Genomic DNA, 16,445 nt, shown 5'->3' on the forward strand with positions numbered 1-16,445 from the left:
GAGGGAGAAGCAGACTCCCCGCCGAGCAGGGAGCCCGATGTGGGACTCGATCCAGGGACTCCAGGATCATGACCTGAGCCAAAGGCAGTCGCTTAACCAACTGAGCCACCCAGGCGCCCTGCATGTGTATTTATTTAGGAAGGACATACACTTATTATGTCCGTGTTGTGCATCGATGACTTACTGTACTTACTTACTGATCAGGTCTGTTATAAAATACCCCTCCCCCAAACTGACATATATTTTTTTTGAAGGTTGATATAAAACATAAATATAAAATTTGCATCTTTTCTCCCCACTCTCCATCATCTGGTGCAATGCATTTCGGGAGGCCCTGCTGTCACAGAAATCAAGCACCCTCCAAGTGGGAACCCTCCAGGTGGGGACGAGGGTGGTCTGACAGATGCCACTGGAAATTCTTTTGAAAAGTGGAGGATCCTTTGATTTGGCAAATGAACTAAATGATCTGTGTTGATAATGTGTCAATAGGTGATGGCTGAAAAGTTTTGGTAAATGGGTTCATGCCCCCTCTCTGGATGGAAACAAGCGGAGTGTTCGTTATTCGCCCAATCCCATGCACTGGGGTCTCCTGGGAGCTCGTTCAAAAAGGCAGAATTTCGGGCGCCTGGGTGGCTCAGTTGGTTAAGCGACTGCCTTCAGCTCATGTCATGATCCTGGAGTCCCTGGATCGAGTCCCGCATAGGGCTCCCTGCTCGGCAGGGAGTCTGCTTCTCCCTCTGACCCTCCCCCCTCTCATGTACTCTCTCTCATTCTTTCTCTCTCAGATAAATAAATAAAATCTTTAAAAAAAAAAAAAAAAGGCAGAATTTCAGGCCCCACCCCAGACCCCCTGAATCAGAATCAAGGGGTTGTGTGTATGTTACAGTTTGTGAAGCATTGTTCTAGGCAGGGGTAGGCAAACTTTTTTTTTAAATTCTATTTTTAAATAAAAATTGTATATATCTAAGGTATGCAACATGATGATTCAATATACCCATGCACAGTGAAATGCTCCTACAGTCACACTGATTAACGTAGCATCTCCTCACATGGTTACATTCTTTTTGGTGATGAGAGCATCTGAAATCTACTCTCTTTGCAAATTTCAGTATTCAGTCCAGTATCATTTTCTGTATTCATTATGCCGCGCATTAGGTCTCTAGACTCATTCGTTCATCCTACTTTATTGTAACTTAAACTTCTGTAGAGCCAGATAGCAAGTATTTTAGGCTTTGCCGGCCACACGGACTCAGTCACAACTACTCAACTCTGCCACAGACTATAGGAATGGACCTGGCTGGCTTCCAATAAAACTTCATTTACAAAAATAAGCAGCAGGCTGGATTTGAAGTCCATGGGTCCGAGTTTGCCAAACCCTGCTTTAGACCTCAAGTTTACTGACCAGAAAGTAGGTAATTTCCTTACTTAAATCAATCTGTCATTTGGAGGTTGTAGAGGTCTCTTCGTAACATAGTATATACATTTTCTGTCTTCCTAAAGTCGTATTTTTTGTGTGATGGCATTACCCGCCCTCCCACCCCCAGATACACCTCCACACACACTGTGCTCATGGTGGTCTGGGGATTCAGACCACCTCCTCTCCCCTCCTTTCCCCTCCCCTCCCCTCCTCTCCTCTCCCACCTCTCCTCTATCATCTATCTATCTATCTATCTATCTATCTATCATCTATCTATCTATCTATCTATATCTATCATCTATCATCTCCGTTAGTTTCTTAGCTTTAAAAAAAAATGCTCTTTATTTACCAATAAAACAAAGTCCCCTGCGCCCTCACCACCGTTATAAAAGGGACAGTGGAGGCGAGTTCATTTCATGGCTTTCCCCTTCAGGCATCTGCTGCAGTAGGACCACATACTGTTATGTAATCCCATAAGCCTCAGTTTCCTCATCTGCAAAATGGGAACAAATCAGTTCTTGCCTCACACAAGTGCTTAGAACAGTGCTTGACATGGTAAGTGCTTAATATACATTAGCTACCATTAGATCATGATGCAACCTTCGAAAATACCGTACAGGAAGGTATATGGTTTAGCGGTAAAACCACCTCCCAAAGGATAACCCTGGCCAACCTTGAGGGCGATGCTGTCAGTTTTTTTTTCTAGGCGTTGATTTTAGTTTTTACATAGTGATGATCATTCCTGAGTTATTTATTTATTTATTTTAAACATTTTTTATTTATTTATTTGAGAGAGGGACAAAGAAAGTGAGAGAGAGCACAAGTGGGGTGAGGGGCAGAGGGAGAAACAGACTCCCCGCTGAGCAGGGAGCCCGATGCAGGGCTTGATCCCAGGACCCTGGGATCATGACCTGAGCCGAAGGCGGACGCTTAATGACTGAGCCACCCAGGCGCCCCTGTGTTATTTATTTTTTTTAAGACTTTATTTTTAAAAAAGATTTGAGAGAGAGAGAGCATGTGTGCGCACGGGGGTGGGAGGGGGGCAGAGGGAGAGAATCTTCAAGCACACTCCCCACTGAGCACAGAGCCTGATAAGGGGCTTAATCCCACCACCCTGAGAGCATGACCTGAGCCAAAATCAAGAGTCGGACACCTAACCGATGGAGCCACCTGGGCGCCCCTAAGATTTTATTTTTTCAGTAATCTCTACATCCAACACGGGGCTTGAACTCACAACCCCGAGATCAAGAGTCGCATGCTCTACTGACTGAGCCAGCGAGGTGCCCCAATCCCTGAGTTATTTTCAATGGTCTTTTTGAACATTGAAAAGGGCAGGTAGCCCAGTGACAGTGGCAGGCCGCTCAGAAAAGAAAGGAGTCCTTCTTTCCTCCCCTGCTGTGATTCCCAGTGTTTTCAAAGTGAAATATCAGAGCTCCAAACAGCTGTTCCTGGCGCCCTGGGACTCAGCATGTCTGAGCTGGGCTGGCAGAAGTCATAGCTTCTGTCAACTCCCGGGGGTGGACTGAAATCCTGAGGGGCTCTGGAGTCCCAAGAGACGAGAGGACTCAAGGACTGGCTGTGGGAAAACAGATTCGGCTTTCAACCTTCACCCCACCGCTCCCACCCCACCTCCTCCCTTTGAACTTGGGTCCCCACACTCCAAAGAGGGTGAGTAGGTGGCCGGTGAATCTCCTTTCCCATCTTCCAGCTGAGGAGGAGGAGGAGGAGGATGCTAATGGGTAGCCCACGACAGGGCACCTTGAGCCCAAGTTTCAATAGAAACCAAGTCATTCCTTCACCTTTCAACACATTTCCCTAGTCTCCTGACAAACTCTCTCCTTGGAGATGAGGACAGCTCTGACATCCATCCTACAACTGTCCCCTCTGGCCAACCAGCAAACATCGCCTGATGTGTGCCTCGCAGGAATAGTCTGCAAGTACATGTGGAGATGGTGCGGCCATTATCCAGGCTAATCCTCAAATGAACCGTGCGGGCTAACAACAGTCACCCTATTTTCAGAGAGGAGAGTCCAGCGAGCGTAGTTAACCACACCAGAAATTCATGGTCTCGCAGTTCTGGAGGCCAGAAGTCCAAAATCAAGGTGTCCGCAGGGTTGGCTCCTTCTGAGGGCATGAGGGACGGATCTACAACCTTCCGTCTCTGCCCATCATCTTCCCTCTGTGTGTGTCTGTCTCTGGGTCCTAATCTCTGCCCCCCCCACTTTTTTTTATAAGGACACCGGTCATACTGGATTAGGGCCCAGTCAATGGCCTCACTTCAACTTGACTACCTCTGTAAAGACCCGATCTCCAAAGAGGTCACACTCTGAGGTACTGGGGATCAGGCTGCCATCTTTTTTGAGGGGGCCACAATCCAGCCCATAACAGGCTCCCGAGTCCGACGGGCCTGAGCTGGTATCCTACTCTACCACTTACTGGCCACTTAATGTCATTAAGCCCTGGCTTCCTCCTTCGCAAAAGGGAATTAAGAACATCTTCCGTGTGGGTTTCCGCATGAGGACTACGTGAGATATTTGGCATTTCCCATGGTGCTGAGTCAGCCCTCTTGTTATTACTGATGAGGGAGGCGGATGCCGGGGATGCTCCACCTCAGAGCACACTCTCAGGCCCTCTGACTTTCCCTGTGGCTGCAGCGCATGCAGACCTCACACTCGGCCGAGAACATGGTCCCCCACCTGCCACCCCGTTCTCTGCCTGGGGATTTCTTGGTGCTACTGAAGCTTGCTCAGCCCTCACAGGACAGTCCTAAAGGGCCAAACATTTTATGTCTCCAGGGGCAACCCTCAGGCCCTGAGGGATAAGCGTCGGGAGTTACCCCAGCTTCCCCATCATGATCACTGTCAAGTGTATTCTCCAGGGTCCCCAGCATGACTGCTCCCCAGCTGCCCACAGTGCTAGTCAAGGCAGCCTTCATCTGCTTTTCTCCTTTCTCTGACTTGTTCTTCCATTTAATGCTTCCTGGCGTCCCCTCCCCAGTAAACAAGCAGCACCCAAGTCCTTGCCTCAAGGTCTGCTTTTGAGGTACCCTTAACTAAGATAACGAGGAGACCATAGCTCAGAGAAGTTATATGGCTTGTGCAAGGATACACAATTAGAGAGAGGTGAGTCCATGATTTGAACCATGGTTTCTTTGGCTCCAAAGCCCATGGGCTCAGTCACTGGTAGTCCCTCCTCTCTAGTGCCCAATGCCTGCTATGTTCCCGTCCTCCTCATGCTCTTTGTTCTCTCATGGTTTTTTTGTTTTGTTTTTTTTTTAAAGATTCTATTTATTTAGTTGACACAGAGAGACAGAGAGAGAGAGACAGCAGGGGGAAGGAGCGGGGGGCAGGGGAGAAGCAGGCTCCCTGCTCAGCAGGGAGCCCGACGTGGGGCTCGATCCCAGGACCCCGGGACCAGGACCCGAGCCGAAGGCAGACGCTTAACCGACTGAGCCACCCAGGTGCCCCTGTTCTCTCATGCGTTTATCCTCTTCTGGACAACCACGATAAGGAAGTCATTTTGTAGTCTCTTTTTTTCTCTTGAGAAACTTAACCTAACCTTGCCCTCCTGCCTTCCCCCTTGACCTCCCTGCCACGTCAGGGCTCTGAGTCATTGGGATGGTTTGTTATGCAGCAGCGGTAACCGCAACACCTTGCACTCTTCATGCCCCGTGTTCATGAAGAAAAAGATAACTCAAATGCATGGCACAAATAAATAATCTTTAATTTCAATAAATAGCTCCCCATTATGCCAGACAAGAGGCTGTGGGAAAGATACAGTAGCATCCAACAGGGAGAGATCTATCCTAACTACACTAATTCCTTAGCATGAGAAAAATGACTTTGGTTCACACACAAACACAGAGAGATGCTCAGAGTATGACAAGGAAGGAGTCCTCTTGGACGGGAGCGCGGTGGCCATTTTAATCCACGTAACTGTCCTTTGCAAGTCTTTCGTGTGCCACAATCACCATGAATCGTCAAAAAAGGTTACTTTTGCTCTATCATATTCTATTTACTTGACATACACACATGCTGTTACTGAAGGTGGGGTCATGACAGACAGGAGGACACTGGGTGAAATTTCACTGGGAGGGGCAGAGAGAAGGGAGTGCTCAGGACTGAGGTCCTGCCGACCACCTTGCTCACCAGGAGGACACACAGGGACACACACGTGTTCACCTGTGAGGGCACACACGAAAACATTCCCCATGGGGGGTCCTTAGGAATAAGCTAACACAAGGACAAATTCAGTTAAGCCAGGGAAGTTTCTTACACTGGAATATTTTTTGAGGCCATTTGGTTTCTCCAAATAGTCTAATCTATCACGTCCACTAAAGAGAAGACAAAGTACTTACACTTTTGGGGGAAGGTATCAGGTCTGAAGAACCCCCCCAGGGAACAGCAGCCCGTTCAGAAGCCACCCAATCAGCAGGTGTGCCTTTTGGGTGTGGGGGTCGGGCCTCCCACACACTGGCCAAGCTCTTGGAGAATTTCATCTCGATGGAGGCTGGCACCCTTGGGGAGGCCCCTTCTCTGGCCTGAGGGTTGAAAGTGCATTTGGGGGTAGGGGTATCAACAGGAGCAAGCACTGCCAGTAAGTCTCACAGCAGAGCCCACTCAGCTCGTGACGTATAGATGGGGTTTCTAGAAAGTTCTCAGGCTTTGCCCACTGAGGGCAACCATTCTGTGTTCAATAGTCAGCTTCCTCTCAGTTCTGAGAGGATTTAGTGTGTGTGTGTATTTGAGTGTGTGTGTGCGTGTGTTGTGTGGATGTAATAGGCATGTGACACGTTTTCTGTCTGTCTTAAATTTTCCTCCTCTTTTTTTAAACAAATGAAAGCTGCTTTTCCCACAGCTCTCAGGTCACCTCCAGCGAGGCAGGAGACACGCGGTCACACTCGGCCCGGGACCTCAGGCTGTGCCACTGCTCTACGGCTGTGCGGTGGGTGTTGAGCATTCGCCGCCAGTGGTTGGATTCGGAGGGGCCCGAAGAGTACTGGCCGATGACAATCCTTCCGATGAAGTCGTTGCTGCTCTTCATGTTGTGGCCAAACACTAGGGAGCCAGAGGGGCGAGGGCAGCGGGGAGGAGGTCGGAGGAAGGAGAGAAACGGAACAGGGAGGCGGGAACAAGACAGAGGCTGTTAGTCTACACATTCCTCAACTGCAGGCACGGGCCCCTTGCTTTTGGGACATCATCTGTTTCTTTTAATGGTAAGAACGCCCCACTTCCCTCATCTCATCTGCCCGTGAGTCCCTTCACGCCAGGTATACCAGGTGGCCGGCTGTTCCTCACCATGCCAGGCATGTTCCCGCCTCCTGGCCTCCGCACTGGCTGGTCCTTCTGCCAGATAGCGGCGTCCCCTAGAATAGGCAACTTTAAACTCACAGCCATTGCCCTACCACGCTGTGTACAGAGCACGATAGGTGGGTAGGTCTAGGGGGACAGTCAGCTATCCCTGAAGTCTGGTTGAGTAGTTAACCCAGGGTTTCTCAATGGCGGCACTGCTGACGTTCTTTGTCATGGGGGCTGTCCTGTGCAGGATGTTGAGCAGCACCTCAGGCTTCTATGCACTCGACGCCAAGAGCACCACCCTCACCAGCTGTCACAATCCAAAATGTCTCCAGACGGGGCCCAATGTCCCCTGAAAGGTCAGTTCATGCTGGAGAAGAGCCACTAGGTTAAGCCGTGGGCCATGGGCCAGATATCCTCGGTGACCATTAGGCTAGCTCTGGGACCCCGAGACAAGGGAAGGAATCTCTCTGAGACTCAGTTTCCTCCTAGGTTAAAGAGGAACCTTGATAGTGCTTTACCTCATCTGTCATTGTGAGGTTTTGGAGAGAGAACGTCTGTAATGTCTCAGCACACAGTACCTAGATAAGCACTCAGTGAAGGTTATACGGCTATTTTGATCCCAAATCTCTGTCTGTGGAGCTTTTATAAAAGAGGCTTTATGTTTCCTCTGTTCCAGGCAATGGAGGCAAGCTTCCTGAGAGAAACGGCCATGGCAATTTCTTCTACCCCTTGTTGTACTGCGTGTCTCTTTGGAAGGCTTCTCTGTTAATTCCAATGCAAGCTTAATTTGTGTCTTTCAAGCCTAATGAGATGGTTAGCTTGATTTATCTTCCCAGCCAAGTTCTGCCTAATTCTTTATCTGTGTGTGGGTAGTCCGGGCATGTCATCTCACGAACGGGAAAGCAGGCTGCATCTGGGTTATAAATGAAGGACTGCAGAATGGGAAATATCACAGATTCACCCAGCATGAGCCGAGCAAAAGCGGGCTGGATCCCAGGAGGGATGCCGATTATCAAATAAACCAGCTAAAATATGCAGCCAAAAACAGAACTTGAATGCTAATGAGCCTCCGTTCTCCCCTGTGGGGTTCACATCAAGAATTCTAAATGATAAAAATTGGAGGGGGGGCGCGCGGAACGGGAAGAAAAAAAGAAAAGTGGAAAAACAAAAACAAAACCCCATCCATTGTCTAAATACCAAAAAGACCCAGGGTGAACAGGCTAGCCTGTACCAGTCAAGTCCAATACCACTCCAGTGTCCAGTACCTGTCAGCAATGTGGACAAAAATTGGACCCTGTATATTTTTTGTAACTTGGTAAAGTGTTCAGGACACATAGGGGGATCTTGTTTACATGAAGATCCCTTACAGAAGAGAAAAATTAGGACAGTAATCTTTGCTTAATAAAGGACATTACTAAGGAGCTCTCTGAGGCATTTGAAGTTTTTTTTTTTTTTTTAAAGATTTTATTTATTTATTTGTCAGAGAGAGAGGGAGAGAGAGAGAGCACAAGCAGGGAGAATGGCAGGCAGAGGAAGATGGGGAGGGAGAAGCAGGATCCCCACGGAGCAGGGAGCCCAATGCGGCACTTGATCCCAGGACCCTGGGATCATGACCTGGGCCGAAGGCAGACACTCAACCGACTGAGCTACCCAGGCATCCCTTGAAGTTTTTTTTTTTTTTTGAAAAGGTAACACTCAGGTTTGTTTTGAACCACGCCTAGTGGGCAGTGTAAGGTTTGATCTCACCAAATGAAAACAAGTTACCAGAGTCCCCTTCTCTGTGGGCCTTGGTAAAGCAAGATAGTAACAGGAGGCCATTTCAGGCTCTATTTGGTTTTCTTCCTTGGGGGCAAAATGTTCTATCTTCCTATACCTCTCCAAAGCTCAAGAATGAAAATGCAGAAATATCCTAGTAGATGAATGTAGGTTTCCCTTGGGAAAAGTTTTTTTTTTTTTTTTAAAGATTTTATTTATTTATTTGAGAGAGAGAATGAGATGGAGAGAGCATGAGAGTGGGGAGGGTCAGGGGGAGAAGCAGACTCCCTGCTGAGCAGGGAGCCCGATGTGGGACTCGATCCCAGGACTCCAGGATCATGACCTGAGCCGAAGGCAGTCGCTTAACCAACTGAGCCACCCAGGCGCCCGGGAAAAGGTTTTAAGAAAGGAAATCTCAAACACTCTCATGTATTGCTTGTGAAAGGGGAAGCTGGTTCAACTTTTAGGAGAGGTTCACAGTATGTACTCGAAATAAAAATGTTGTTAACTTGTTTTTTTTTTTTTTTTTTTTTAATTTTATTTATTTGACAGAGAGAGACACAGCGAGAGAGGGAACACAAGCAGGGGGAGTGGGAGAGGGAGAAGCAGGCTTCCCGCCAAGCAGGGAGCCCAATGTGGGGCTCGATCCCAGGACCCTGGGATCATGACCTGAGCCGAAGGCAGACGCTTAACGACTGAGCCGCCCACGCGCCCCAAAAATGTTGTAACTTGTGATCCAGCAATTCTATTTCTAGGAATTTATCCCATAGAATTATCTGCACAAATGGACAAAGATATACATACAAGGATATTCTCTGGATATTGGATATTGGATAATACCTGGGTTATTAGAGCCTCTAAGCCAAATCGGCCCGCCACCTGTGTTTTGTAAATAAAGTTTTACTGGAACCCGGTCAAACCCGTTTGTTTACACAATGCCTGTGACTGCCAGTGCACTACAGAAGCAGAGCTGAATAGCTGCAGAAGAGACTGTGTGGCCCACAAAGCTGAAACTATTTCCTATCTGGTCCTTTGCAGAAAAGTTTGCCAACTCCTGCTCTAGAATAGAACATTGTGAGAGTGAAAAATGTAAATAACAAAAAAACGTCCATGAAGAAGTGTACCTGAGGCTGTGGTGCCCTGTCCACCTCTCCAGCCCACCCTAGAGGCTACCCCCAGCTCTCAAGCACCCGGAGCCCTCTGCCGGGGCCACGCCAGTCTATGCTAACGATGACTTATGGTCGAGTCCTTGGGCCACTCTATGAATAGCAGTTTGACCTCTGCAGGGGCTGGAGACTAGGGTCAGCCACTTGGACGCCTACGGGACTGATCGCCTGATCAATATCCCAGACACCAAGGCTTGCGTGAACTTTTCTGGTTGGCGCCCTTTCGAGTGTGTGTCTCCCCACATCATTCCTGGGACAATGAAGTGCTGTCCTCACAACTCCACTGGGAGAGGGCAACTGGAAACTCGTATCTGTTCTCGCCTGGACTCTGCCCTGTGTGCCTCTTTCCTTTGCTGATTTTGGTCTGTTTCCTTTTTCTGTAATAAACTGTAACCATGAGTATAATAGCTTTGCTAAGTCTGTGAGTCCTTCCAGCGAATCACTTAACTTGATGGTCTTGGGGATCTTCCAAGCTGCAGTTACCCACTCATCAAATATCCCTGATTGGCTTGCCTCCCTTTTCCACTCTCTTAATAGTACTTCCTGGGGTCACCTCCTTAGTGGCCTATCTGAACCCAGGTCATTGTTTTAGGATCAGCTTTGCGGAGCATCCAAAGACTGGCGGAGACTAATTAAATCATTGCTGATGTAATAATGTCATGGAAACCAACATTGCTGTAAAATGAGATAGACCTGTATATATATAAAATAGAAACATCTCCAAGACATATTGCTAGGAGACAAAAGCAAGTTGCAAAATAGTATATGTAAACACAATCTCTTTTTTGTTAAAAAAAAAAAAAAGTTAATATATAGAGTAGAAAACAATCTGGAGGAATTTCATCAAACTGTTGAGAGTGGCTCTCTCCGGGGGGCGGGGTGGGGGGGAGACAGGGAACTTTCTGCGTTCTGTATCATGTAAGTATGGTTTGCACTTCTTACAGTACATATTGTTTTGGAAAGAAAACAGGGGCGCCTGGGTGGCTCAGTCGGTTAAGTGACTGCCTTTGGCTCAGGTCATGATCCCAGGGTCCTGGGATCAAGCCCCATGTCAGGCTCCCTGCTCAGCAGGGAGTCTGCTTCTCCCTCTAACTCTGCTGCTCCCCCTGCTTGTGCTCTCCTGCTCTCTGTCAAATAAAATCTTAAAAAAAACAAAGAAAGAAAACAAAAGAAAAAAACAAAACAAAGTTGCCATTAGAGAATCCACATCTAAATCGCCAGAAGGCAAAGAAGACTAAAAGGCAGTCTAATATCCTACGCTCCCTTTCCCAGTTTGCAAAGTTCCTTGGTGTGGTGAATCACTTGGCCCTTGCAAGGTAGGTGCTCCTAAGTGATTCAGCCTTTCTGATGGAAAGCAGTCACTGCTGTGGCCATCTGAGTTAATTGGCAGGCTTTGACATTTGCAAATCACTTGGTAAAGTTATGGTAATCTTAACAATCTTTTAAAAATCGAACATTTAAAATGCAAGTTATAACAAAGCCAGAGCTGAAGAAAACTAATGACTTCTATGATAAAAGCTGCCTGGGAGAATATCAAGATTTTCTATCACTGTAAATTCTAGGGAGCATGTTGTTGGAGAAATGGGGAATTAAGACTGGATATCTATAGAATCCAGAAAGGGGCTCAGAGACAGAGGGCCAGATACCCAAAGCCCTCCATTTTACAGATAAGGAAACCAAGTCACTGAGCTAGTTGGTGATACAACTTGAAGTATTTGCAGCAAAAACCCTGCAAAGGAAGCCAATTCTGTGTGACTAGATCCCCACTTTCCTCCTCCTTAGAAACAATCACAATTAGAAATTTTGTCGTGAGGCATCCCCAAATATCCCTCCTGGTTGTTACGGGGGACTCATTCTACTGCGAGTCCCTAGTGTATTACTGGACCGTGTACCCTAGTCGTCCGGAAGCGGCTTCCCAACGACCAATACAATTCAGAGAGTAGCACAAAGGTGTTGCAACAGTCAGAAAAGATTCAGAATTTGTGCACAAAACCCATGGAGAGGGCTCCTCACATTTTCTCTAAGAACCTATTTACTCTTCATGGATTTAGACATACTCTGAATAAACTTGGTCATCTGATTTCCCCACCTGCAGTAATTTTTAAATTTTTTTCCCGAGATTTATGAGAGAGAGAGAGTGAGCACAAGTGGGAGGAGGGGCAGAGGGAGAAGGACAAGCAGACTCCCTGCTGAGTGGGGAGCCAGGCCTGGGGAGTCTGATGTGGGGCTCGACCCCAGGACCCTGGGATCATTACCTGAGCTGAAGTCAGACGCTTAACCAACTGAGCCACCCAGGTGCCCCCATCTGCAGTAACTTAATTTAGTGGATTGCAACTACCAGCAGATATAAGAACTTTCTCTTTTTTTAAGAGTTTATTTATTTATTTAGAGAGGGCAGGGGGAGGGTCAGAGGAAGAGGGAGAGAGAGAATCTCAAGCAGAGTCTGTGCTGAGTGTGGAGCCCGGGGTGGGGCTCGATCTCACGACCCTGAGAATACGACCTTGAGAATACGACCTGAGCCAAAATCAAAAGTCAAACACTTAGCCAACTGTGCCACCCAAGCACCCAAGAACTTTTGAAAAGTACAGTAGAATGTGGCCATTTAGTAAAGGGGCAAACAACCCTGTACTGCTTCAGAGCCAAAGGTATATCCAACCTTATGATAATTTATTTTTATTGTCATGACTGAATCAGTCAGAAAGCTCAGGGTTCCGGTTAATGGGTCAAAGGGAGTGTGACAAGTTCTCTATCAAACACAGTAAAAAACTTAAAGCCTTTTTTAACATCAAAGGGGAGGGGATGCAGTCGGTGGAAGATTTACTCACACAAAACCCGTTTAGTGCCCGTCCCCCCAACGGTTACAGAGTAGGGCAACCACCTCGCCCAGCAAGGTGCTCTGTTACTGGTCACACCGTGTTCTCTCCGTAGCCTTAACAAATCTCAAGCACCCTGATGCGACAGTCTCAGAGGATGGCCCCCTGTGCAGACAGGCGAGCCACCAAAGTCCAGTTCCACCCTCAGACGGGGCATGGGTATACCTGGCATATTGCACTTTCTGGAATTTTAGGCTCGACTTACCTCTAAAGGATTACCAACATATCTGTCTGCTTCTGTGGCACCAATCACCATGGCAAGTTAGGTGAGCAAAACCGCTTTGCAAAACCAAAGCACGATGAGAGGCTCAGGGACCAGGCTTTGAAGGAGCGTGGAGAGTAACGCAGCTTTATTAAGCACCTACTATACGTATGGCCCAGGGCTAAGCACATCATGTGGATTAACTTGCTAAATCTCCGGATCAACCCTCTAGAGTCAGGTTTCTCACCTTGAGCACTACTGAGCCAGATCGTTCTCTGTTGCCGGGCTGTTCTGAGCAGCGTAAGATGTTGAGGAGCATCTCTGGAAGATGCCACTAGCTGTCCCCTCCCGAGCTGTGACAACCCAAAGTTATCTCCAGACATCGCCGTACATCCCCTAGGAGCATCATCTAACCTTTCTTCTCCCTGGAGAACCACTGCTCTAAGACAATTGCTATCACTGGCCCATTTTACGGCTCGGGGGGCAGAGGCCCAGGGAGGTACAGGCAGATCGCTCACTGCTCCAGTCAAAACCTAGGTGCCCTGAGTGAGTCAGGCACAAAGCTGAGGCTTTCACATGTTGATATTTGCTGTGAAAATGAATCTGTTCTTCCCCGCAAGAGCTAAACTCTTTGGGGTGCTAATTTAGTTTGCCAAGGCAGCCGGTCTGGAAGGGAAGCTGGATGACTTAGCATGTGGGTGTCATAAACACTGCAAATTAAAAGGAAAAAAAAAAAAAATCTCGACAGCTCCCCTTTTTTTTTTTTTAATTTTTTTTAGATTTTATTTATTTGAGAGAGACAGACAGAGAGAATGAGAGAGAGAGCATGAGAGGGGGGAGGGTCAGAGGGAGAAGCAGACTCCCTGCCAAGCAGGGAGCCCGATGCGGGACTCGATCCCGGGACTCCAGGATCATGACCTGAGCTGAAGGCAGTCGCTTAACCAACTGAGCCACCCAGGCGCCCCTCGACAGCTCCCCATTTTGCATGTTTGGTTCCAAGGTGATACCCCCACATGCCCCTTCGAGGCTGATAGCACAGTGCAGGGGTGCCCCAGGTCATGGTCAGAACCCCACCTGATCACAGGCCCCACAGTCTACCTCTTGGGTACTCAGTTGCACTATTCCCACATTTCTATAAGAAAAAAAAAAAAAAGCATGAAGCCAGCAAAACCCATCCTGGGCTGTTTCCCAGTCCTCCCTAATTCCTCAGTGTGGAGGGATCCCCACACTTGGTCTGGATGTTCAGGAGTAATCCCAACCCTCAGAGAAGCCCCAAAGCAATCTCCTTGTCCCTTTTCCTCCTGTCCCCCGCTCTCCAGAGGCCAGCCCTGACACATCCCAACAAAGGGGGTACCCATTCTCTCGTCAACTTTTGCAAAACTTCCTCAAGCTATAACATTCCCTCTTTTTTCTTCTTCTCTCTGAAAGCTAGAAGCTGTTTCAGGTGTTTCTTCAAAACTAGGTAAATCATATCCTTTGCCTGGGCCTCAGTTTTCCCATTTATACAGTGGGTGGGTTTATGTAGGTTTTAAGGCCGTCTTCAACTCTAACATTTCTTTGGTTCTAAGAAGTTTCATCCACGACTTGAGTGAGGTTTCATTTTGTGATTCATAGCAGCTGCTCAGATGTTTTTCCTTCCAATGGTCAAAATGACAGTTTAGATAACAGGATTATTGTAATTAAAAATCAGCAATACCAGGGCGCCTGGGCGGCTCAGTCGGTTAAGAGTCCGACTCTTGATTTCGGCACAGGTCATGATCTCAGGGTTGTGAGACTGGGCTCTGCACTGGGCGCAGAATCTGCTTAAGATTCTCTCTTTCCCTCTCTCCCTGCCCCTCCCCCGCCACCCCTCCTTGCACAAGTACACACACATGCGCACGCTCTCTCTCACTCTCTAAAAAAAGGAAAAAAACCCCACCGCAAAACCAAATCCTGAGTCCTGTATGCTAGGCACTGAGAGAAGTAGTTTATATACATTTTTTGACTCAATCCACACCACAGTCCTGTTAGGGAAGGCACTACTTATATCCTTTGGCAGAGGGAGAATGAGAGGTTCACAGGGGCTCGGAGGTGGAGCACCCAAGGTCACAGGGCCGGCATGTGGCAGAGCAGGGATGGACACTCAGCCCAGCAACGCTTTTCCTTCTCTTGTCTCAGAAAAGTCTCACCCATTCCCCCTTCCACTGACCCCGCTACATGACAAAAACAAGATTCGGAGCAGAAATACAGTGCATGCATGTGTGTTTGAAGGGGAGTGAGGCCCTCAAGCTGGCCTATAGGACAAGAGGCATCAAGAGTCCCCTCACGAAGGTGCTATGTTGGAGTCTGCCCCATCATCTCTGTAGGGCCCAGGGGGGTCACATTTGCCTCCAACATCTGAATGGCCTCTTCTGCAGGTGGGCAGCAAACAAGGAAGCCATCTTATGTCTCCAGACTATTGATATGAAAAATATAATACTAGCACCTAACCCTTATATAGTGCTTATCGCGTGTCAGCCCCCATTCTATGGATTCTCGGTTGCGCTAAATGATTTGATCCACATGTCTATTTACAAGGTAAGTCTATCATTATCTCTTGGGTCTAGAGGTCACACACCACCAATGGCCTGCTTTCCTGAGGAGGGCCTGGACAGAGGCCTGAGCACGGGGTGGGCACGTTACCTTGACTCCTTGGGCTTGCCTTCTGACCTCTCACCCCACTGAAAGCACAAGGCCTAGAGTAGAGACCCCTTTTGGCCAGGTCTATAGGAAATGCTGGCTTAAAGTGAGTTGTTCCAATTCCTTCAATGCAGTGGTTCTCAGCTGGGCCCATTTTGGTCCCCAAGTTTGCCAATGTTAGGAGACATTTGGATTGTCACCACTGGAGAGGAGATGCTGCTAAACATCCTACTGTACTCAGGACAACCTCAAAATAAAGGATCTACTGGCCCAAAATGTCCACAGGCACTGAGGCTGAGAAACACTGCCTTAAGGGAAAAGCATGTGACCTGGGGTTTCCCTTCATTAACCCACCACCAGAAACTGGGGAGTGGAGGCAGAGGTCTTTGAGGACTGTCTTCATGGCTTACGGATTAGGTCTCTTCCTCCTTCCTCAAGGCACAGGAGTCAAGATTGAAATTCCTTTTGGGGTGCCTGGGTGGCACAGTCGACTAAGCATCTGACTCTTGGCTTCCGCTCTGGTCGTGACTTCAGGGTCATGAGATCGAGCCCTGAGCTGGGCCCCGCATTCAGTGCAGAGTCTGCCTGACACTCTCTCCCTCTGCCCCTCCCACCCCCCTCCTCTAAAGAAAATAAATAAAATGAATCCTAAAAAAAAAAAAAGATTAAAATTCCTTTTGAAATTCCTTTGGACCACGGCTGGACCATTTCTTTACTCCTCTGTGTGGAAACTGAGCCACGTGGAGCCTGCGTTTATAAAGATGACCTATGGGTTGAAGCATCACATTCAGGTCTGAATCACACCGTCTAGGAGGAAGCATTTAAAAGTGTGATGATAACGTAATGTGCTTGTTTTTACACGAACAACCAAAATGTATATATCTGAAAGAGGATCATCCTTGTACACATGTCTTAGAGATGCTGGCATTGCTCTGGGGGAAATGTTCACTACAAACTGGCTTCAGAGCTAGTTGCAAGACACCTGTTAGAAGCTTCAGGGGGATGGGCGCCTGGGTGGCTCAGTTGGTTGAGCGACTGCCTTCGGCTCAGGTCATGATCCTGGAGTCCCGGGATCGA

The 16,445-nt window shown here is 48.0% G+C and overlaps 1 protein-coding gene across 2 annotated transcripts in view; it reads right to left on the minus strand.

Annotated features, from left to right (window-relative positions):
* Positions 1–5,114: 5,114 nt before the first annotated feature.
* The window catches only part of SYT17 (synaptotagmin 17), a 78,460-nt gene continuing 67,129 nt past the window's right edge, over positions 5,115–16,445 (minus strand). For both annotated transcript variants that reach the window (XM_035022362.1, XM_035022363.1), the window contains exon 6: positions 5,115–6,474. In XM_035022362.1, the coding sequence (XP_034878253.1) occupies positions 6,278–6,474 (197 nt within the window). In that variant the 3' untranslated portion in view covers positions 5,115–6,277. The remainder of the gene's footprint in view (positions 6,475–16,445) is intronic.

Source organism: Mirounga leonina, unplaced genomic scaffold (assembly GCF_011800145.1).
Source record: "Mirounga leonina isolate KUSES-001 unplaced genomic scaffold, KU_Mleo_1.0 Mir_175, whole genome shotgun sequence".
Classification (NCBI taxonomy): domain Eukaryota; kingdom Metazoa; phylum Chordata; class Mammalia; order Carnivora; family Phocidae; genus Mirounga; species Mirounga leonina.